Source organism: Nematostella vectensis, chromosome 4 (assembly GCF_932526225.1).
Source record: "Nematostella vectensis chromosome 4, jaNemVect1.1, whole genome shotgun sequence".
NCBI classification, from domain to species: Eukaryota; Metazoa; Cnidaria; class Anthozoa; order Actiniaria; family Edwardsiidae; genus Nematostella; species Nematostella vectensis.
The window spans coordinates 5,815,109-5,837,100 of record NC_064037.1 but is presented as its reverse complement, the minus strand read 5'-3'; the positions used below and the strand labels follow the sequence as shown (position 1 = coordinate 5,837,100).

Below are 21,992 nucleotides of genomic sequence, written 5' to 3'. Positions count from 1 at the left end.
ATTCGGAAACAGTACAGATGATTCCGAGTCATTTCTAGCCAATCACATACACGGCTATAATATTCGGTCGACGTTCGGAACTTCGTCGAGTCACAATCTCTTTTATGAGAGCCCTGGTAACTAGTTCAAATTCAATATGGCGGATAAAATGGGGTAATTCACGTGTTGAGAGGTTATTTTTTAAAATGCAGGTCTCTCAGCCTAATAATGTCAAGATATACAACCTTTCGGCGGGGAAGTCATTACCCGAGGTATTCACACATTGTTTGTCAAACAGTTTTTGCAAGATTATAAATGCGTTCAATTTAATTGCAACTTCCCAAGTTCCGTTGTGTTTGTCTTATGTTTTTCTTATGGATTCATTCCAACTTAAGTTATTCCATGTAAAAATATTTTAGTGGCTGTCGGAGAGGAAGCGCAGGACCTTGCAAAAGAATGATATTGGTAAGGTACTGCAATCTGTAAAGCGCAATAATTATGACTTATTCTTTCTAGCAGGTATTAAAACACGTGCGCTTCCTTGCTTGATGTACCATTTTTACAGTCAATATGTAGAAAAGAATCTTAGACGCTTTTACGCTCTTATGTTTAGATATCCGACGAAGAATTGAACTTATCCAAGACTTTGAGATGCCAACAGCCTCCACTAACATCCAAGTGTCGGCAGATAATCAGTATGTTATGGCAACAGGTAAACACTATAAAATTAATGTATTTTTATACGATTATTGATGAAGTTTACCTATCACCGATATATATTACAAGAACACCCATCATCTCAATCCATATTCACATCCCATTCGCATTAACAGTTCCATTCAATTCCCATTTTTCCCGTTCTATTTCCAGTTGAAATAAGTGTTGTCACACTCACCCTTTCTTGCAGCTTGCATACCAGGAACACACTTGGTGTGTTTTTGTGAAGACTTATTGTCTGTCTAACTGTCTCCTCTCTCTAATTGCCCTTGGCCTGATTTGGAGCTTGTTTTCCTTGAAGGGGTTTACAAACCAAGGGTCCGATGCTATGACACCACACAGCTCTCTTTGAAGTTTGAGCGTTGTCTGGACTCAGACAGTAAGTTCCCTATTCATTTGATACATAGCTGTCATTGGATGATTATTATCTTACCTTCAAATGGATTCTTTTTTCTCTTTTCAGTTGTAAAGTTTTGCATTTTGTCAGAAGACTACTCAAAAGTGAGTATCATATGACCATGTTTTCGTAAAACATGGGTTTCGCTAGATGCTATGCACCAACACATTCCTATGCTTATTTCCCTGATTATATTTTTGATAATGCAAGTAAGGGAGGGATAGGAAGATAACAAATATGTCAGTTATTGTAGAAAAAGTTGAAAAGTACCCTATGGGAGATGTTAGAGCACCCCCTCCTCCCTTCAAGATCCCAGAAAGCTGCAAGTTTTGTATGTTAAAGTAACCCTTCATTTTAGCAAAACATAAAATCCTCCAATGTTTTTTTTTTTCCAGATGGTCTTCTTAAACTCTGATAGATATGTTGAGTTTCATGCACAGGTATTATTATTGAAAAATATTCTTGTTCTTAATGTTATTTTTTTATGATAACTAATACTAGTATTATTATTTTAGAGCAGACAAATCTTTTTCTTGTGAGCAGTGATTTCCTCCTCTTCCTGGCATAAGACAGGAAGAAATCACTGCCTGCAGATTAACACATCTTTATCTCTAAAAATCCAACTACATTTAATTCATTATATTTCTTTTCAGTATGGAAGATATTACAGAACAAGAATCCCTAAGTTTGGGCGGGACCTCGCCTACCATTACCCATCCTGTGATTTGTACATGGTAGGAGCTGGGTAAGTATATAGAGATGAGAGGGGAAGATGTTCCTTTGGTCCCCATCTGAATTGAAACCAATAAGGGAGAGTTTCTAATTGTACATAAGTCCATGTTCGTGAAAAAATCTGTTCCCCTGATTATATTAATAATACAATGATCACCTCGGATTCTCTAGAGGGACAATTAGTAGCGAAATTCCCTCGAAAACAGTAGATGGTTGTAAATTTTCCTCATGCATTAATGATGAGGGAGACTTAGTTTTTAAATTTCCCTCGTGTATTAATGATGAGGGAAATTTAGAAAAAGACAAGAGAATCTTTTGTCTTATAAATTTCTCCACATCAGTACATGAGAGAAATTTAGAACCAAGATGCTTATCTTCTAGTTTCCACCAGGGAAACAAATAGAAGGCAGCTTCCTGATAAGAGCAAGGAATAGACCCTGCGCCAAGAGACCAGAATGTTTGATCTCGGGATACCTAAACAGTGTTAGACTAGATCCATGTCGGATGGTTTTCATTGCTGTATGCATGCGTGCTAATGATGTCAAAGAATTAAACTGTAGATATGTCGAGCAACTATGTAAATTAACTATGCTTGATTTGAGAATTGTTCATGAAAATGTGGTGGTCTGTAGAAGGATAAAAAGAACAATGGCTTTGAAATGTCTTGATCCACCGTGTTCAGTCATCCAACCTAATAATACTCGTAGTTGCAAGTTTATTTTCTCGGTGATCATGGTATTAAAAAGTTATAGCATGGCATCTCAGGGAATTTAGTGATTAAATGTCCCCTCAACCTTGGGATCACCAGTTAACGTCCCTCCGCCTGCGGCATCAGGACTCGGTTGCAGGGACATTTAATCACTTAATCCCCCTCATGCCATGCTATAGCTTATAATAGAAACATGGTGATTAAATTAATATTTTTTCTGTCACACTTTCAGCTCTGAAGTTTATAGGCTCAACCTTGAGCAAGGGAAATTTTTAAACCCTCTGCAAACAGATGCTGTGTAAGTGCTTAAATATTCCTTGACCTTAACTACTTTTCTTTTACTCCTTTTGATTCAAAATAAAACCAATGCAATTACCTAATGATATAATAAAAATGCCATATTCTTATGTCTTTTTTTCCCTTATTTAAGAGGAATGAATGTTTGTGATCTAAATCCTGTTCATCAACTGTTCGCTGCCGGGACAACAGAGGTTGGTGAAGAAGGTTATATAGTGCTATTAATTGAGTTCAGGCTGTTACTATCCTTTGTTTATGCTTCTCAGGGCAGAATTGAATGCTGGGATCCAAGATCTCGGTCCAGGGTGGGACTTTTAGATGTCGCTCTCAGTGGAATACCACAGGAAAGGTTTGTTTTAAGATACAGTCAGTCCACCCATTAATATTATCCATGTATAAAAATAATTTACAAGTTGGCAACCTCATTCAATATCTAATTTACTTGCATCCCTTTGTCTTGCATAAAATAGAAGAATGTAGGAATTGACAAAAAAAGGGTTTGCAATCAAACTGTTCCCTTTTTTATTTTTGTCCAGATTTGAATAAGTTTTTCCAAGATTCCTTATGACTGTTATCTGTTTCGCATAGGTGTTAATTAAATTAACCGACCCCTCTTCCTTATTTTATTAAGTATTAATCAGATTAACTGACCTCCCTTCCATATTTCATTAAATGTTCATCAGATTAACTGTCCTTCCTCCTCCTTATTAGTGTTAATCAGATTAACTGACCTTCCTTCCTTGTTCCTTTTTAGTGTTCATCAAATTAACTGATTTCCCTTCTATGTTCCTTTTTAGTGTTTATCATATTAACTGATTTCCCTTCCTTGTTCCTTTTTAGTGTTCATCAGATTAACTGATTTCCCTTCCTTGTTCCTTTTTAGTGTTTATCATATTAACTGATTTCCCTTCCTTGTTCCTTTTTAGTGTCCATCAGATTAACTGATTTCCCTTTCTTGTTCCTTTTTAGTGTTCATAAGATTAACTGATTCCCCTTCCTTGTTCCTTAACATTGTTAATCAGATTCTTTTGGTGTTTGACCTTTTAGCTATTGCCATTGATCTCAAGAAAAGTTGCCAAGGTTGCCTGTTGTATTGATTACACAGTGCAAGCCAAAAAATTGGATTGTTTTCAATTATTCACACACTTTTTTAAGGGTCACCTAATTCAACCACAAGTTTTTTATATGAGAACAGCATGAGTGAAGGCGACAGAAATGATTGAATTGAAACAGCGGCATACAAGAGTTCATTTTTCATTTATCTTATTGACTGCCTTAAATTTGCCCTTGCCATTTGGCCTAACTATGTTTGTTGCTGATAATAATTTGTGCTTGTGTTTTATTTTTTGACTGAAATATAAGTAAAGTCTTTGAAACAATTAATGATTTAAGGGTCACATGAAATGGATAAATCCTTAGTAATTTCAAGTCTATACTCCTAGATTGAAGCATCCTGCAAATCCATGCAAAGTGTGAATACTTTTGGTTCTTGCCTTTATAATCGAACACCCTTCCTTGTCTCCTGCTAGTGTTGATCAGGTTCCTGCTGTCACCGCCCTGCGGTTCAGAGATGGGCTCACAATGGGTGTCGGGACCAGCACTGGGCATGTAAGGAAGTGTTATTTATCGATACTTTATTTTTGCCTTGTTTTGTAATGCGTTGCATTTCTTCTATGCAAGTACAAATATGTCTCTATGTTTAATTATTGAATTTGGCTACACTCCTCTGCACCTTGTATGCAATTGACTACAATTACTATCACCCGTACCAGTATAGATACAGACTACTCCATACTCATTTAACTCTCCCATGTGAACATCTGTTGATATACCTTATTCTAGAATACATAACATTATAAATTTATGTGCATTGTATATCTTTAACCTTTGCTGTTCTCTTTCTAGTAGCCAACACACCTACCTCTTTCCCCCATCAGCCTTTCGCATTTTCGGCCAGCTCCCCTTCCCCACCCACTTTTCCTCCCCTTCACCCTATGTGCCATGGTACGAATACCTGCTTTTAGCAACACCCCCAATTCCCGCGGGGGGGGGGACTCTCCAGAAAAGTAGATGGGGGTGATCTTTTTGGGTATAAAATTTTGACCAACTGCTATCCCTTACAGGGTGTTGAAGGATTTTTTGGATTGAGCCATCTCTTGGGGTATAAAATTTGACCATGTGTATTGTTTTTATTCTGCTATCTCTTAGGGTAATAAATTCCTTCGACCACACCCAATTTGCTATCTCTTAGGGGTAAGAATTTCTGTTGACCCATCCAAAGTGCCATCCCTTAGGGTTAAAATCAATTTTGCCAATGATCACCCCAGTCTGTTTTTATTGGAGTCCTCCCACCACCCCCCGATCCAAATCCCAAGCTTACCTTACTGGGGCTCAATCTTGTTCTGGTTGGAAACATTGAAAGTAGCCCCACCCAACATTGTTGGCAATGTCAACAATGTTGGACAATGTTGTGCTGTTTTCAAAAGGGCTTTATGTTAACTCAATAGACAGCCAAGTACTGTAGTTTACTTTGAACAGTTTAAGCCATTAAAAAGTTAACCACACTTACAGGTTTTGATGTATGATCTCCGCTCCAGTCAACCACTTCTAGTGAAGGATCACCAGTACGGCCTGCCAATCAATAGCCTTGCCTATCAAGATCAGCTAGGCGTGGTCCTATCAACAGACTCGAAGATCCTTAAGATTTGGGACAGAGAGACGGTATGTTGTCCCATAAGGGCTGTTCTATTGTAATTTTGTGAAGGGAGGTTATGAAGGATTCTGGGTGGGGTGGAGGGGGGTACTTTATGGTTTAGGCATTATAACATGGGGATAACAGAGGGATCATAGTAGCAAAATAACTCATTTACATCTGAATTATGTAGGTATGATATATGCTGATACAACTTAAAATTGTAGTTACAAATTGCTTGCTCTGTATGAAGCTGTCATAGCAGGATGAAAATGATCTATGCATTACATTCCAGTTTAGTTGGCAAAAGATAACAGGGTTCATCTAAGCCAATTATGTCTTTTAAAGACATCTTTTAGTAATAGTACAGTATATGAAGCTCTGGGATGTTTTTTTAGTTTGTTTTATTTATTGCAGGGCAAGCCATTCACGTCTATTGAGCCGCAGACAAATATCAATGACTTGTGTGTATTTCCTGACAGTGGTGAGCAAACTCACTCTATCATTGCTTTTGACTCACTCTATCATTGCTCTTGACTCACTCTATCATTGCTCTTGGCTCACTCTATCATTGCTTTTGGCTCACTCTATCATTGCTCTTGGCTCACTCTATCATTGCTCTTGACTCACTCTATCATTGCTCTTGACTCACTCTATCATTGCTCTTGGCTCACTCTATCATTGCTCTTGACTCACTCTATCATTGCTCTTGGCTCACTCTATCATTGCTCTTGGCTCACTCTATCATTGCTCTTGGCTCACTCTATCATTGCTCTTGGCTCACTCTATCATTGCTCTTGGCTCACTCTATCATTGCTCTTGGCTCACTCTATCATTGCTTTTGACTCACTCTATCATTGCTCTTGGCTCACTCTATCATTGCTCTTGGCTCACTCTATCATTGCTTTTGACTCACTCTATCATTGCTCTTGGCTCACTCTATCATTGCTTTTGGCTCACTCTATCATTACTCTTGGCTCACTCTATCATTGCTCTTGGCTTACTCTATCATTGCTCTTGACTCAGTCTATCATTGCTCTTGGTTCACTCTATCATTGCTCTTGACTCTATCATTGCTCTTGGCTCACTCTATCATTGCTCTCCACTCACTCTATCATTGCTCTTGACTCACTCTATCATTGCTCTTGGCTCACTCTATCATTGCTCTTGGCTCACTCTATCGTTGTTCTTGACTCCATTCTATCATTGCTCTTGGCTCTATCATTGCTCTTGACTCACTCTATCGTTGCTCTTGACTCACTATATCATTGCTCTTGGCTCACTCTATCGTTGTTCTTGACTCACTCTATCGTTGCTCTTGGCTCACTCTATCGTTGTTCTTGACTCCATTCTATCATTGCTCTTGACTCACTCTATCGTTGCTCTTGGCTCACTCTATCATTGCTCTTGACTCAGTCTATCATTGCTTTTGGCCCACTCTATTGCTCTTGACTCACTCTATCATTGCTCTTGGCTCACTCTATCATTGCTCTTGGCTCACTCTATCATTGCTCTTGACTCAGTCTATCATTGCTTTTGGCTCACTCTATTGCTCTTGGCTCAGTCTATCATTGCTCTTTCTTGACTCGCTCTATCATTGCTCTTGGCTAACTCTATCATTGCTCTTGACTCAGTCTATCATTGCTCTTGGCTCACTCTATCATTGCTCTTGGCTCACTCTATCATTGCTCTTGGCTCAGTCTATCATTGCTCTTGGCTCACTCTATCATTGCTCTTGGCTCACTCTATCATTGCTCTTGGCTCACTCTATCATTGCTCTTGACTCACTCTATCATTGCTCTTGACTCACTCTATCATTGCTCTTGACTCACTCTATCATTGCTCTTGACTCACTCTATCATTGCTCTTGGCTCACTCTATCATTGCTCTTGGCTCACTCTATCATTGCTCTTGGCTCACTCTATCATTGCTCTTGACTCACTCTATCATTGCTCTTGACTCACTCTATCATTGCTCTTGACTCACTCTATCATTGCTCTTGACTCACTCTATCATTGCTCTTGGCTCACTCTATCATTGCTCTTGGCTCACTCTATCATTGCTCTTGGCTCACTCTATCATTGCTTTTGGCTCACTCTATCATTGCTCTTGGCTCAGTCTATCATTGCTCTTTCTTGACTCACTCTATCATTGCTCTTGACTCACAATACTTTTAAACATTCCAGACACGCTTCCTGCAGCCACTCCTAGCTATGTGCCTGAATATGCAGGTTTTTCTGTCCTTCAAGGATGCACTCTTATGCTTTATACTATGTTTCTCCTTTTCAGGGTTATTGTTCATGGCCACAGAGTCACCAAAGATGCTTGTCTACTACATCCCTGTGAGTACATTGGATCAAAAAACTATACACCAAAAACTGGAATTCGACACTGCCAAATTTTTGTCTTTAATAAGACTTCTTCTGGGCATACCTGAAGACCTGAAGAAGTCTTATTAAAGACAAAAGTTTGGCAGAGTCGAATCCAGTTTTTGGTGTATTGTATTCATTGTTCTGGTTCACGAACACGCCTAGCAGGGCTTTTTGTATTTATTCGGATCAGAGAACTGCATATGCATATACTGCCATTCCCGAGTACCCAATACTTTATTTCTTCTGCTGAGAAAGTCTCGGGGTGCCCCCAAAGGTCGCTGGGTCTCTATTCTATAATTGAGTACAGCAAAAACAGAGTCTGAGTCTTTTGCTTCATACAATAATGTTTTTGGAAAAATCTGTGATGTTTTGTCATGCACGCATTATGTTTCATTGACATCTTTTAAAATATGAAATAAAGATATGACAACCATTTACAACCATCTTTTCCAACCATCTTCTACGCTCATTCTTAAATTTTTTAACAAACTTCCAGATAGCAGCCTGGGCCTCTGTGACAATATTGTATGTTTGATTGTAGACGCTTGGCCCCGCCCCTCGTTGGTGCTCCTTCCTTGATAATCTGACCGAGGAGCTTGAGGAAGATGAGCAACCCACTGGTAGGTGATTGAATTCCTTCTTCAAGAACATAATTGTTATCCATAGTAACATTTGTTTTGATACCATAAGAAACTTTTATCATGAGAGCCGCAATAGCTGTTTGGCATGGGTTTGGCTTTCAAGTCAGGGGTTAAATCCTTATCGGGCCTGTGAGCATTCTGGTAGAATTTTCCAATAAATGACCCCCAGGGTTTAAGCATTTTTTCAGAGGTGTTAATTTAAGCCTGGTAAATACATGGGGGGATTGAAAGTACCTTGTCTTCTATGAAAAGAATGTTGTGCTGGAGGTCCCGGGAGATGTTAAAGAACAACATGGGTTGTTGTCCTTACACGCTAATTTAAACACATATTACAGTAGTTGTCTTCTAGTGGCTATACAAATAATTGTGCTATGTATAAGGAACTTCTATGTTAAGAAAGGCATTCAGCTAGATCTACACCTGAAACCACAAATAATAACTATTTCTTTTCTAGTTTATGACGACTACAAGTTTGTAACAAAGGAAGATATAGAAGGACTTGGTAAGTCTCGTCGCTGTTTTCCAAAGACTCCCCAAGTGCTTCATTGAAGAGTGTCAATCAGTCACTCTTGTTGCCTTATTGTTTACATTTGAAAAAAAAAAACTATCTGCTTGCAAGAGAGCTTCAAAATAACCATCCACGATTGCATTCTGGTACTTGTTTGACAATATTCTATTAGAAGCGTGTCGGTTGCTTCATTGAATAAGCCGATGAACTAGGTATTCTGGGGTGGTGATGGCGCGAATGACACATCTTTTGTGATGAAGAAATTCTCACTATATTGCTTGCAGGCCTTTCTCACTTGATGAGTACAAACCTACTCAGGGCATACATGCATGGCTTCTTCATGGACATGCGTCTTTACCAAAAGGTATACTCGATTATTTACGACACTGTAAAAGAAGTAAAAACCCCTAGCCTACCTGTAGGCTTTGATAGTAATTTGATAGGAAAAGAATCCCCCTCTCCCCTGCCCCGCGCATTTTTCCTTCCTCTCCCCCTGAGGAGCGCATTATCCAAGATGGCGGCCGGGTAATGCGAACTCCGTGTTTTCGGGGTTTTCGTGCCGGAAAAACTATCAAAGCCTACAGGTAGGCTAAAAAACCCCAAGCTACATGATATTGGTTTTTTGCATTGCGACGCACGCTACCGTGGCCACCTTGTAAGTTTTGTGAGTAAGGTTAATGTAGGATGCGTGAGACGTGCTGTCTGATACGAGGCGGGCCACCGTGTCAATCTTGTCAGTTATGTGAAGTGAGTCAATAAAGATAGGTAAAACGTGCTGTCTGATGCGACGCGCGCTACCGTGGCCACCTCGACGGTTTTGTGATTAAGGTCAACAAGGATGCATGGAACGTGCTGTCTGATTGGTATCAGTCTCACTAGCCAGTAAAGTGGCGAAAAAGTGCTCAACTAGGAGTTCGAGTTATCCAAGTAGAATTGACTCAAAACTAGTAAAGGAACGAAGCTACATCTTATAGTAGGGGAGTGTTTCTGTATCATTGTCTGGGGCTGTCTGTGGATGTTTAATGATGAATCAATTGCAATTGCCCGACAGTTAGGTTTCATGTCAGTTGATTTGTTGATTTTTTGTGTGTGAATGTTTGCAGGCCAAGACAATCGCTGAGCCGTTTGCATACGAGGAATACCGTAAGAAACGCATTCAAGAGAAAATTGAAGAAGAGAGAGCCAATAGAGTTCGGCTGAAGGTATACAACAGCGGACAAAAATTGCATTTATATGACCCCCCTTTTCACATTGTGGTTGTTGATACTTTTTACTTTCAGAAACTTCCAAAGGTTAACAGGTCTCTTGCAGAAAAACTACTAGACCATGAAGTCGCAAAGAAACAGAATTCACAAGTATGCTTGCAATTTTTTAGTTATGTTTTGTGTGCCGATTCTCTTCGACGTCAATAAAATTATCTTGGTCAATCATGTTCTTGCTCTGTACAGTCAAGGGTTTTGTCGCAACAGCAAGACAGCACAATGATCAGAGATGTTCGCTGAATTTCCCAAACAAATACAGGAATTGGTTTGGTATTTTAACAAAAAATAAAAAAAATGTGATTCGAAAACGTTTTGATTTTGACTACATATGGTAGAGTATTACATTCTAATTTCATGCGCAGAGATTTTTGTATACATGGACATTTTTCGTATCTGTATAGTGTCTTTCGTCAGTGTCAGTGGTTTTACAGTGTGTTTAATGAATTTTTTTTCTCATCTTCAGCCTGCAGATGTTAGCAACCCCATCGGTGATGACCGTTTTGCTGCGCTCTTCAAAAACCCCGACTTCCAAGTCGATGAGGAGAGCGAGGTACCAATATCTATGAAATACCGATACCGATATCTTTTGTGTCACAATTTAAGCTGTTTAAACCATAATTAACATCTCGCAAATACATAGTATCAAATCTAAAACAATATTTTATGCTTTGTATTAATGTAGGAGTTTAGGCTGCTACATCCCGTGCTATCCAAACACGATAAGGGGAAGCAGAAACGAAGAAAAGAGGCAGAAAAAGCCCAAGAAAAGATGTTTTCACAGTTTGACGAAGTGGAGGTTAGTCTCATTTCATAAGGCGTGGCGAACCTAAGTGGCAAAGGAGGTGGAAAGAGCACATTAGTCCAAGAAAGACAGGAGTTTCTCCTACGGGAGATGCTACACCTTTCGTTTCTTGCCATCAATGTACGCGCGCATCTTACAATCCCCACAGCAACGATTAGTGATTGACAGGAAGGTCCTTCAAGCTGACTTGCTGTGTTGTTATCTGTAGGAGCCCGAGGGCAAGCCTAGTGACGACGAGTCAAGCTCAGATGACGAGCACACGTGGAGAGAAGAGCAGCGCAAACAGCTGAAAACCAAGAAGAAAGAGAAGCAGATGGTACCAAACAAATTGAAGTTTTATGAGCTGAAGGGAGGAGAGGAGTACCGTGGGGCCCGCGCACAGAACGCGAACGGTGCTGTTGCCAGGGCCTCTAGGTAGGCAATGAGTCTTTCTCAAATTATTCATACAGGAGGGTGTCTACAAAACGAAGTCCTAAAACCTAAAAGCTACGACCCCAGAAGCTTGAAAAACACAACCTTGTTTTGTAGACACCCTCATACAGCATTCCAAACTCGAATTAGACCCTCACTGATCTATCAAAACCCCTTCCTTCCCCTTAGGGGGTAAATAAGGACACACCCTTCCCCTTATAGGGAGTATGAAACTATAAAATAACTTTACATAATTTCCAAAGTATAAGTGATTCTTCTGCTTCGCCTCACGTGCAAATTAACACTATTTTGTGAAAGTTTCTACCGAGTATTCCTCTGGCCCGGTTATCGCTATGGACCACATGTAGTTTGTAAAGTTTTGGAGTTGCGGCAACATGTTTAACGGAGCTGGTTTAGTTATTGAAAGATTTTTCATTTCTACAACCGCTGCGGCTGTAGGGTTGCTCTCTTGCATGACACATTTGATTGGTTTCTATAAATTACTCGTTATTATGATAAAGATAATAGATCAGAGATATTTGTATTTGTTGCAATTTTTCAGAGCCTCGCTTGGTGAGCGTATTAAAGGACAGAACGGTAGTATTGCCGGTATCATTAAACAGACTGGATCCACCTTCGGAGAAATGGAAATGATGTTTTCCCTCAAAAAAGTAAGACCACAATTCTCGTGCAAACAGGGCTTCATACATAAGCCCCTCGCTGGGATAGGCCAGCGTAGCTTTCCTCCCGAGTGGGGAATCCGCATAAATCTCAGAATCTCCGAGCAAAGGATACATACTCACTCTTTCCTGCTGCTATGTCACTCCCCTCTTCTAACTCACCTTCCTCCCTGACCTCAAACCTCTATAGCAAACACGCAAAACAGTATCATCTTTCTTCCACCTTTTTTCCCGTCCCTGTCCTATACAACCTCTAAAACAACGAAGTCAGTATAACCACCCCCTCTTACTCTTTCTCGTCACCTTACCTGTCGTACCCAACCTTTTGAACAACGATGTAGTAAATTGTGATCATCTCCTCCTCGCTTTCTATCCACCTTATCTTCCCTATGTAACCTCCGGAGCAACGAGGTCGTCCTTAATAATCCCCTAATTTATATAATTTTCATTTACTTCACCAGACGGAGGAAGAATCTCAGAGACAACAGGAATCAAGAGAGCATCGGCAAGAGCGTAAAAAACTTCGTCGCTCAGCTGGAAAACTTATGGCGGGAGATAAAAAAGGACCTGTATATTGGCGCGGGAAAAGAGTTAGATAGTACCAAACAAACCATATCTCATCTTGAAATTCTGAGGAATGCTATAAATAACCTACTTATAGCCGCTCACTCACGAAATGAGTCAATCAATGAATTTGTAAGCGGGTAAACGTAAACAAATGCTATACAAGGAAGTTTGGGGGTGAAACAAAGAAGAGTAGATTTATTAGGGACTGAGTGTCCAAACGTTTCACGTCAAGGTTTGAAGGGCGGATGGAATGCTATGAATGGAACTTTGGGAGTAAAAATAAAATGGTGGATGGCAACAAATTCACGTCATATTCGCGACCTTCACATTCTTAGCGATTTTAATTCGTGCGCAACTCCGCATACATCTTGTATGTGTTTATATCTACATGCACGGAATACTACAATAATATTTTTTAACCAGCGCTTTTAGGTTATTGTATTATGTTGAAAATGCCCCTTTTATAAAATAAACCGTGACTTTTTAAACTAGTACGTTTTTCTTATTTTATCTCAGATTTACAAAAGGCACTTTTGTACTATCCGATAGATTGCAGCCTGTAAGGTTCCTTTTTACATTTTGGTCAGAAATTTTACATTACATTACTTTAATTTTTGACATTAAAATACTATACAACACAATTATACGACACATGGATAAAGCTCGTTTCTACATTTCCAAAGTGACCAATTTTTATCCATTTGTAGTAACTTTTTCTTTATAAGTTATATAACTTTAAATTTCTGTACTTTATAAACTAGGAAATGAGGAATTCGAACAATTTGGTCGTATTTTCTTTTTCTACTAAAATATATATAGATTTGCTATATCAATATCAAATTTAATTAACTTATATTTTTTTATATTGGAATCCCAAAACCCAAAAGGAAAATTAGGTCTCAAACTGTTAATCTATTTTATGACTTCAAGCCAGTTTTGTCTTCAGCCTCGCAAAACAAAATTTACCCTGTAGGTGGTAGGCAGCGACCCAGTGCGTAAAGATATTGCAGATACCCCATTTGATTCTCTCCATTTCTAAGTACTCAATTTGACACGGCACTACTAAGGAAGCGGAAAATACCAATAGAAGTGGCAAGAATAGTGATGAAGGCCACATTTGTTGTGATCTTGAACCCAAACAGAACAAACCCATAATTGCACCTCTCAGCGTAATCCAAGAACTTGGGCAAATCCTGTATGATTGGAAACATCTTCTGCCTGTTAATGGTGTAATACATCTTTTGGAACCTTGCAGTCACCAAACTGGCCGAGAAGAATGGGAAGGCAAACTTGAAAGCTACCAGGACTGATGCCAAAATCTGAGAAAACCATAGTTGTGTTTTTGCCGTGTCTGATTTGGCTGGCTGAAACCAGTCTAACACCATGCAGAGAAGGATGAAGAAGAACAGCAAGTTGTGGGTTGTGAACCAGACGCGGAACTTCCGAATCAGGTTGTCTCGGTACGTCAAAAGGTACTCGTGGTACTCTCGGGCCTCTAAGTAGCTCCCAGTATTAGGGCTGAGAACACGTGACTCAACCGCATCCACGTGACGGATGATGTCACGTGCCAGAGTGTGAAACACACAGCATGACACAACAGCGCAGAGCAAGCCCCAATTGAAGATAACGATATAGGCGTAGTAAAAGCCTCTCTGGTACCCTCTGAACTCAGGATAATGCATGAACTTGTGAACCCCATGAAAGTTGAAATACGCATCCCACTGGAAGTCTACTAGGATTACAAAGAATATATCCAGTGAAGCGAGTGCAAGGCATATGTTAGTGACGAGCCAATCACTGGGGGTGGGGCCGATGTAATCGTCATCGTTTACCATTGGGAACGGAACACAGGGAATCAGTTCTGAATGAGAATATTTAAAGTCCTGGCCATCCGAGTAGAAGTACACGGACGCCAAAGCGAATGATACAATACCAGAGATGATAATACCGATTTCCATCACTAATGTGATCAATGGAATTTTCGGCGAGCCTGTTGGTGGCTCTGTAGTGTTGCCTGTTGGCGGCTCTGTAGTGTTGTCTGTATGGTTAGGGCCGCTGAAGGCGTGCCAATAAACGTCCGCACAGTAGATGTATTCACAGAGAGCGAGTACTTGCGCCAGAAGGATGAGTGCAGTGAAGGTGGAATGGCAGCTCGTGAATCGTGCGGGCCAGCAGGGGAGAAGACCGAAGGTGAAACGCGTCACGGCACGCAGGATGATGTCAGATTTGAGCAGGGAAAATCTGCAATAAAACACATTACAGAATGTCGATCATCCACTCCTTTAGTATTGTTTATCAATGAAATACAACAGTTTGTTCGCAGGGAAACTTCTAAATAACAATCTACGAATGAAGTCTTATACGTTATTGACGATATTTCATTGAAAATATCTTGTTTTTTCGTTTGAATTGGCCGATGGGAATGAATTATTTGTGTGACTCGGAATAGAGCGGGAGTATAAAATGGCGGCACGATTGGCATTGGGTGTCAAAGGGGTTTACAACAATACTGCAGAATCAATGGCGAAGCCAGGATTTTTAACAGGAGGGGACCGAAAAGGCCCTTTCAAGGCATTCTCTTCTGTATTTTAGATAATGTCTCATGCATTTACTGTATTTCCGGCTGCTAGAAGGGGGGGGCCCTGGGCCCTTCCCTTGGCTACGCCCCTGAGGATGCCTATGCATGTGCACAGATGTTGTATGCTCTTTTGGCTATTTACGTTAGGTTGCAATATAACTAAAACCTTTAAAAGAAAAATTCGACAACAACGCAGATTTACGCTGCGGAAAAAACTGCTTAACCTTCCCCTATATTATAACCGATGGCCTGACAAGCTACACATTTTTCTCAACAGGTGAAACACACCTATAACCTCCCACATAACCTGCAATACTAAAAACGTGATTTATATGATTCAATGTAACCGCTATAACCTTCAATATATTGGGGAAACTAAACGCAAATTAAAAGAACGCTTTAATGACCACCGCAGAACTGTAGACTCCCAATCTCGATCCATACCAACCCACGCTGCTGAACACTTCCTAAAACCTAACCACTCCGCTTCTGACATAGAGCTACCTATTGAAAAAATAAGAAATAACCGCGACTCCATCCGCAAAGCATAAAAGAAGCCACACTGATAGCTCGCGCTGGCACCCTTGAACCCGGTGGCCTCAACCGGCGTGAAGAAACTGTTTAGCTGTTTAGTAATCCAAACCACCCTATTTACCATCTTCCATAAGTTACTCCTTACTCAATTACTTTTTTAATTTTTTTTTACCTTTTGTTAGTTAATCATCAATAAACGTTGTACATATACTAGCTGTAACATGCCATTGTAACTCTGAAGAAGGCGGGTATTGCCCTGCCGAAATATCCTTCTAAAAAACCATAAATCTGCGTTGTTGTCGACTTTTTCTTTTAAACGTTTTATCAATTAATCAACTGTCGGCGCAGACCACAAGGTCCGACGCATACCAGCAGATAGAGGTATGAGGATAGAGAAATTTCTATTTTATCGGATCTTTAAAACAGCTATGTACTGTCACAGTGCACTTAGATATACCGCTTTTGTATGCGTGGGATGATTTTGCACAGGCCCGTAGCCAGGGGGGAAGCTTCCACACCCCCCCCCCCCCCCCCCCCACAAACCCGGCTTAATAGTCTGCTCAGAGCAAACAAAAAAATATAACGTTTGGCTGGATATATGTGCACATCATTATGTCTTTAAAATGACTATAAAAAATTTTTATAATAATTATCTTTATTATTATCGCTATATGTTAAAAACCACCCTATCAATAACATTTAACATCTAAGATTGAATTTATTTGAAGTATTGATTGCCTAATGTAATAAGGCGGGGGAGGGTTATCCGCTCAAATGGAAAAACGACTCACCCTACTCAAAATCCTGGCTACGGGCTTTTGCAGTATGTGACGGCTTAATACCTGCATGTATTACTCACGTTTCCGTCCTGCTCGACTGTCTACTAAAAGATGGCGTAACCAGGACTTCAGTACTTCCTAGCCGTTGTCGTCTGCTTACAACATCTTCAAGCTCTCCAGAACTGGCGGTACTTCGACCCTCAGTTGAACCATAATATGCTTCGTAGGACGCGAGCAGATTAGAACTACTAGACATTTTCTTTTGTAGAATTCTACTTTCCAGTTTATTGGCAAAAGTGCGTAATTCAATCACCGTACCCCTGTCTATTTTGTTTCCGGGAAAATGAAACTAGGTTCGAGTCTACTCCTGCAACGTAAACCACAGGTAGACCAAATCGGTAAGTAAATCTCTAGGCGACTAGTCTAAAGAGATTTTGGATAACATTTCCGTTAGTATCGCTTAAAATATGTGCAATTTGCCTTTCGTGCTATGAGAGTTAGAGGCATTATATCTATGTAGACGAAAATAAGAACGGAAGTCCTGAGAAATATAAATGCCCATTAATAAAGCTTTCTCAACATAAATTCTTCCGACTGGACTACACTTGCAAACTTTATAAATTCTTCAGATACTTTTTTTAAATTCACCATACTCCACTTGCAAATATAAGCTCCGTGTATATTCCATCTATTTTTAGGGGGGTGGGGGTGAGGGGACATTCAGTTTATATTGCCCAGTCCCCTGCGGCAGTTGTGTGTTGTAAGCCGCCATGATGCCCGTACCAGGTCAGTCTTCGAAATTTGTACTCGTTTATTCTCGCTTTCTTACATTTGATCTCTATTATAACTTGCACTGATAGTAGCTACATTTAACATTTATAATATGCTCACGTTTTATCTCCAATTATCCGATAATTGTCACCGAATTGCACTGAAGAACATTTATAGTTCAAAATAGTTCTGTAGGCTTATAGATAGGCTTACTGTATGTAGACGTTGAAATTGGCTTACCATCGTCTGTGATAAACTTCTTTATGGAAAATCCACGCATTTCCGCAAGTAATATCATATTTCCTCTCAGTACAAATCTTAATTGTACGGTTTAATTACTATGTAATTTGTTAATTGGTTGTTTTTGCGGGATTAACAAAACAAGAACCCAGACTTCTACTGTGTAACCAAGACATATTGAGGCTCTTATTATAGTAAATTTGTTTATAAATCTTCTTTTTATTTCCCAATTTTATTGTTTGACTCCCCATTGCCTGATTGGCTTGCTAGTGCCAATTACCTGAATTAAAGAACAAGAAAAAAATAGAAATTAAAAAGAGGAGAAATAGCTACAGATGTTTTATAAGAAAATTTTCATGATAAAAAAAGTAGATACTGTTTTGTATTTGTTTACAAAACACAATTCAATAACAGATATCTTACTCTCCCAAAAGAATGGTGATCGTCAGTAACCATCATTTCACAGTTTACTTACTGTATTGTGAATTTTTCCTCTCAGATCCTTTGATTCTTCACAATGTTACCAAATACCAAAGATAAATTTTGAGCAACACTGTAAACTGCTATGCCACACATACAGAATAAGATTCCCAAATATTTTACTCTCTTCTATTAGGCTGCGCCTGTATTACATCCATGATTGTTTTTATTCCTGTACAGAAGAATCTAATCATAGTGAAGATAGTCCAAATTACAAACAAAAGTATAAAACTTTGAAGAGAAAGCTGAAGTTTCTTCTTTATGTGAGTATGAAAACAGAGATACTAAGATGCAGTTATTTGTTATTGTGAAGTTCTTTCATTTATTTAACTTTTATAATGGTTTCAATAGGAGCAAGAATATTTCCAAGACGAGCTGAAAAGAGTTCAGAAAAAACTCTTGAGAGTTTCACGAGACAAAAGGTATGTGCATTCATTCTAGTAGCCTGTCAATATGAGAATTGAACTATTAAGACAAAAGTTATGTGTATTCATTCCAGTATCCTGTCAATATGAGAACTGAACTATTAAGACAAAAGTTATGTGTATTCATTCTAGTATCCTGTCAATATGAGAACTGAACTATTAAGACAAAAGTTATGTGTATTCATTCTAGTATCTTGTCAATATGAGAACTGATCTAGTAAGACAAAAGTGATGTCTATCCATTCTAGTATCCTGTTAGATGAGAACTGAACTTTTAAGATAATCTGCATAAGATCATTTAAAATGTGCATTTCAAAAATTTGTTTCAGTTTCCTCCTAGACAGACTTCTTCAGTATGAAAATATTGATCACATTTCAACAGGTTTGTGAAAAAAAACATTTTACAGTTAGTAGAGAGCCGGATATATGATCCTATAGGATAAACAAAGAAAAACCACTGCCCCATCCCTCCTCAAAAATCACACAAGTACCCCCCTCCTTTGAAATATAAATATGTGTTGCAGATTGTTTTGCCATTGATAGTCATGTTAACGATTCAGAGGTTATTAAAGTCAACTCACACAGACACAGACACCCTGTTATTATAGAAACATGTGATAAAGAACAGAAATACAGTCCCTAAGAAATACAAGACCAAAATACAAAGCAATGAATAAAAAAAATCAAATAGACACTGAATTACTCTTTGGAGGGTTGACCTATTTCTTTCTTTATTATTCTTTTTGGTAACAGATGAAGAAGGGACTGCGTCATCATCTGGGGCCAGTGATACAGAGGCAGCAAAGGTAGCTGTACCCCTCCCTCCCACAATAATGTGATCTTTGATACATGCTTTAAAGTGCAACTTTTGTTAAGAGGTAGAAAATGTCAACACTCAAATTGAATTCAATTTTTACAGAACAGAACAATATGATTGGCTAATATTATGCAATAATGACAGAGGTTGCTTGTGAGTTACTGTACCATATACAAGTGTTGCACCTTTTCTACATATGGATGTTTAATGCCTACTGATGTTTTATATGCTTGCCAACTTCATTGCCTTGGATGGGGTTTCCTTACCTAAAATCTTGAAATCTAGATTTACTCACCTAACTTGCAGCTGAGAACTCGATTTCCTTGCCTTAGCATTTTTGGGGTCTCTATTTCAGGTTACTTTTTAAAAGGGTCTTTTTTATGGCTGTAGAGTGATTGGGTTGATATTTTTTTTCAGAAATGTCAAAAACCATAAACAATATCCAAAATAACCTTTAAGGAATACAAAAAGATAAAATGGACACAAAGTACTTCGATTTGAGATCATGTGTATGGTACAGAGAATCCACTAGATCCTAAACATATAATTGGTTCCTGAGACTATTTCTCTTTAAGGTTTATGGTGAAGCACCCCACACGAGTAGCAAGTAAGTTGTGACAGTATCTTTCAACTTTTTTGTTTAATAGCAATCTTTACTCTTGTGAGTTATTATTATAATTGTATTCGTCTTTTGTATGAACAGATCAAAGAAATCTCACTTGGCAAGCCATGCTGCATCAGTTGAGGGTTTGAATCCATTTGCCCACACCGAGGCAACCACAAGTCGAACGGTAAGTGATGGGGCATTAGCTGCCTTTTCTATGTAAAGAAATTAACTTTAGTGGAACAAATATTGAGAATGATTTAGAATTATAGTTGATGGAAATTCTCCTTTTTCTTTTATTGCAGCCTGACACATCATCTAAAATGGTATTATGTAAATTTACTAGCAATGTAAGTACAACTACAGTTATAACCAGTATATAACCAGAGATATAAGTTGTAGTGCACACATACCCTCTCGCTGCCTTGAAATCTTGTTCAAATTTGTGCCCAATCCTTTACTTAAAACTATTTTAAACCACTGCTCTTTGCAGGAAATTACATTTGGAAAATTTTTTTTTCCATTTTTGAGCTATTAAAAGTAAATATGAATATAAATTATTAATAGTAACCAGTACTGAAGTTTTCAACATTCTGCGAACTCTCGCTGATGATTTTCAACAGCTAAATCTCCTTTTGGCTTCCTTCATTCAAAATCCTTGAAGTTAAATCATTGGCCAGCACTGAAATGGTTTCAAATCCTGCAATCCCTTTTGCAAGGTGCCGAACAATCAAAAAGCACCAAATGTAAATCTGTTTGCTGTCTGTTAGTGACTTTATACAGCATCTCATTGTTGATTCATTTCTCCTCAGGGAAAGCAGTGCCAAGAATTAGTAAGCAAGAGGTCAAAGTCTGGCTACTGTAACTCACACAGAGCTGTTGTTAGAATATCAAAGCAATGTAAGTCAACGTCTTTTTTTTTTTTTTCAAAAATAGCCACTTTGCATTTCCAATTGTTTGAAATATATTCTTGAGTTGAGCTAAGAATGGTTGCTATTTAGATAGTGTATATTCGATGTTCGGTTTTATTTTGCACCTCTTATACTTAGAGTTGTGTGCATACGTTTAACAATATATTTTGTTAAATTAGACTCTGGCGGCAAGGGCAGTAAATCAAATCCAAGTGAAGGAATCAAGATAACCACACATGCAGTGGAGCAAGCTGAGCAGTTAGAGCGATTACATCGGTTGTCAGAGTCAAGCGCTGCAAGTCAAGTGCCACGGGCCACTGAACAGCTGCCTCATGAAATGTTCAACATCGAGGATGAAGAACAAGATAGGTACGGACGGATTGTCGCCAGTTTACTTCCGGTTACAATCGTTACAATCCCCTATGATTTTTAACAGAAACGCGAAAAATATTTCAAAATAGTGAAAGTAGTGCGTCTATTGGAAGTTTCTTTGAGGATGTAACTCATAATTTAGAGCGGATGGCCTGTTAAATATCTCGGATTCTAATAGATTCTTTTGTCTTAGGTTTCCTTCGGACATCCGGAAGTAAACGAAATCGTATCCACCTCCTAGGAGGTGTATATTGCATTTTATCCCGAGTTTCTCAACCAATCAAATCGCCTGTTCTTGCGAGGTTCCCGAGTTTTATATACTTATGAGATATATTCCTTTATTCCTACAGCGAAAACGAAGATTCAACAGGCTCTCCTAGTTTCCAAGGCAACATGTATGAAGGAGACGATGACCTGGTCATTGACTTACCGGAATAGTATGGACTGTGGAAGGAGAACATTTGGACTGATATCACGATTTTATTGCTCGTAATGCTATACAATCTACAGTGTAGTAAGCCTAAAGGCAATGTAAATAAAATGTTTGCTATACATTTTGATTCTTGGAGTAGATCCTGAATTTCTCTAAGGAAGGGAGGTTATTTTTTTTAGTTCTCATTTGATCCGCCAATGCAGCTTGTACCTATTTTCGATGCAAATATCTCAAGAATTTGTTAGTGAAGAAGGACTTTGCAATTACCACTGTGCGGTTTTG

At 38.9% G+C, this 21,992-nt stretch overlaps 3 protein-coding genes across 3 annotated transcripts; 2 read left to right on the top strand and 1 right to left on the bottom strand.

The window, feature by feature from the left end:
• The first annotated feature begins 114 nt into the window (after window positions 1-114).
• On the top strand, window positions 115-13,257 carry LOC5509321 (nucleolar protein 10). Its single transcript, XM_032378235.2, has 24 exons — window positions 115-251; window positions 399-444; window positions 593-691; window positions 998-1,075; window positions 1,160-1,197; window positions 1,489-1,533; window positions 1,747-1,838; window positions 2,767-2,832; window positions 2,965-3,025; window positions 3,098-3,180; window positions 4,361-4,439; window positions 5,403-5,552; window positions 5,941-6,007; window positions 7,813-7,865; window positions 8,437-8,515; window positions 8,991-9,038; window positions 9,329-9,408; window positions 10,148-10,246; window positions 10,325-10,399; window positions 10,770-10,856; window positions 10,989-11,102; window positions 11,317-11,522; window positions 12,082-12,190; window positions 12,661-13,257. The coding sequence occupies exons 1-24, from the start codon at window positions 186-188 to the stop codon at window positions 12,796-12,798; spliced, it is 2,058 nt and encodes a 685-aa protein (XP_032234126.2). The 5' UTR covers window positions 115-185; the 3' UTR covers window positions 12,799-13,257.
• On the bottom strand, window positions 13,089-16,989 carry LOC116616227. The gene is made up of 2 exons (XM_032378236.2): window positions 16,738-16,989; window positions 13,089-15,007 (listed from the first exon to the last, which is right to left on the bottom strand). The coding sequence occupies exons 1-2, from the start codon at window positions 16,911-16,913 to the stop codon at window positions 13,810-13,812; spliced, it is 1,374 nt and encodes a 457-aa protein (XP_032234127.2). The 5' UTR covers window positions 16,914-16,989; the 3' UTR covers window positions 13,089-13,809.
• A 407-nt stretch (window positions 16,990-17,396) lies between these two features.
• On the top strand, window positions 17,397-21,837 carry LOC116616239. Its single transcript, XM_032378270.2, has 11 exons — window positions 17,397-17,443; window positions 18,329-18,411; window positions 18,500-18,570; window positions 18,903-18,955; window positions 19,327-19,379; window positions 19,966-19,997; window positions 20,094-20,181; window positions 20,300-20,344; window positions 20,807-20,894; window positions 21,085-21,274; window positions 21,628-21,837. The coding sequence occupies exons 1-11, from the start codon at window positions 17,428-17,430 to the stop codon at window positions 21,713-21,715; spliced, it is 807 nt and encodes a 268-aa protein (XP_032234161.2). The 5' UTR covers window positions 17,397-17,427; the 3' UTR covers window positions 21,716-21,837.
• Window positions 21,838-21,992: the final 155 nt, after the last annotated feature.

Bases quoted from the DNA above. Each gene is read 5' to 3' on its own strand.
- LOC116616239 (XM_032378270.2), top strand. The intron at 20,345-20,806 runs GTAAGTACAACT...ATTTCTCCTCAG, and splicing joins TATGTAAATTTACTAGCAAT to GGAAAGCAGTGCCAAGAATT. The intron at 21,275-21,627 runs GTACGGACGGAT...TTATTCCTACAG, and splicing joins GAGGATGAAGAACAAGATAG to CGAAAACGAAGATTCAACAG.
- LOC116616227 (XM_032378236.2), bottom strand. From the start codon at position 16,913: ATGTCTAGTAGTTCTAATCTGCTCGCGTCCTACGAAGCATATTATGGT. The intron at 15,008-16,737 runs GTGAGTAATACA...GTTTTATTGCAG, and splicing joins CAGTCGAGCAGGACGGAAAC to ATTTTCCCTGCTCAAATCTG.
- LOC5509321 (XM_032378235.2), top strand. From the start codon at position 186: ATGCAGGTCTCTCAGCCTAATAATGTCAAGATATACAACCTTTCGGCG. The intron at 2,833-2,964 runs GTAAGTGCTTAA...CCCTTATTTAAG, and splicing joins CCTCTGCAAACAGATGCTGT to AGGAATGAATGTTTGTGATC. The intron at 10,857-10,988 runs GTACCAATATCT...GTATTAATGTAG, and splicing joins AAGTCGATGAGGAGAGCGAG to GAGTTTAGGCTGCTACATCC.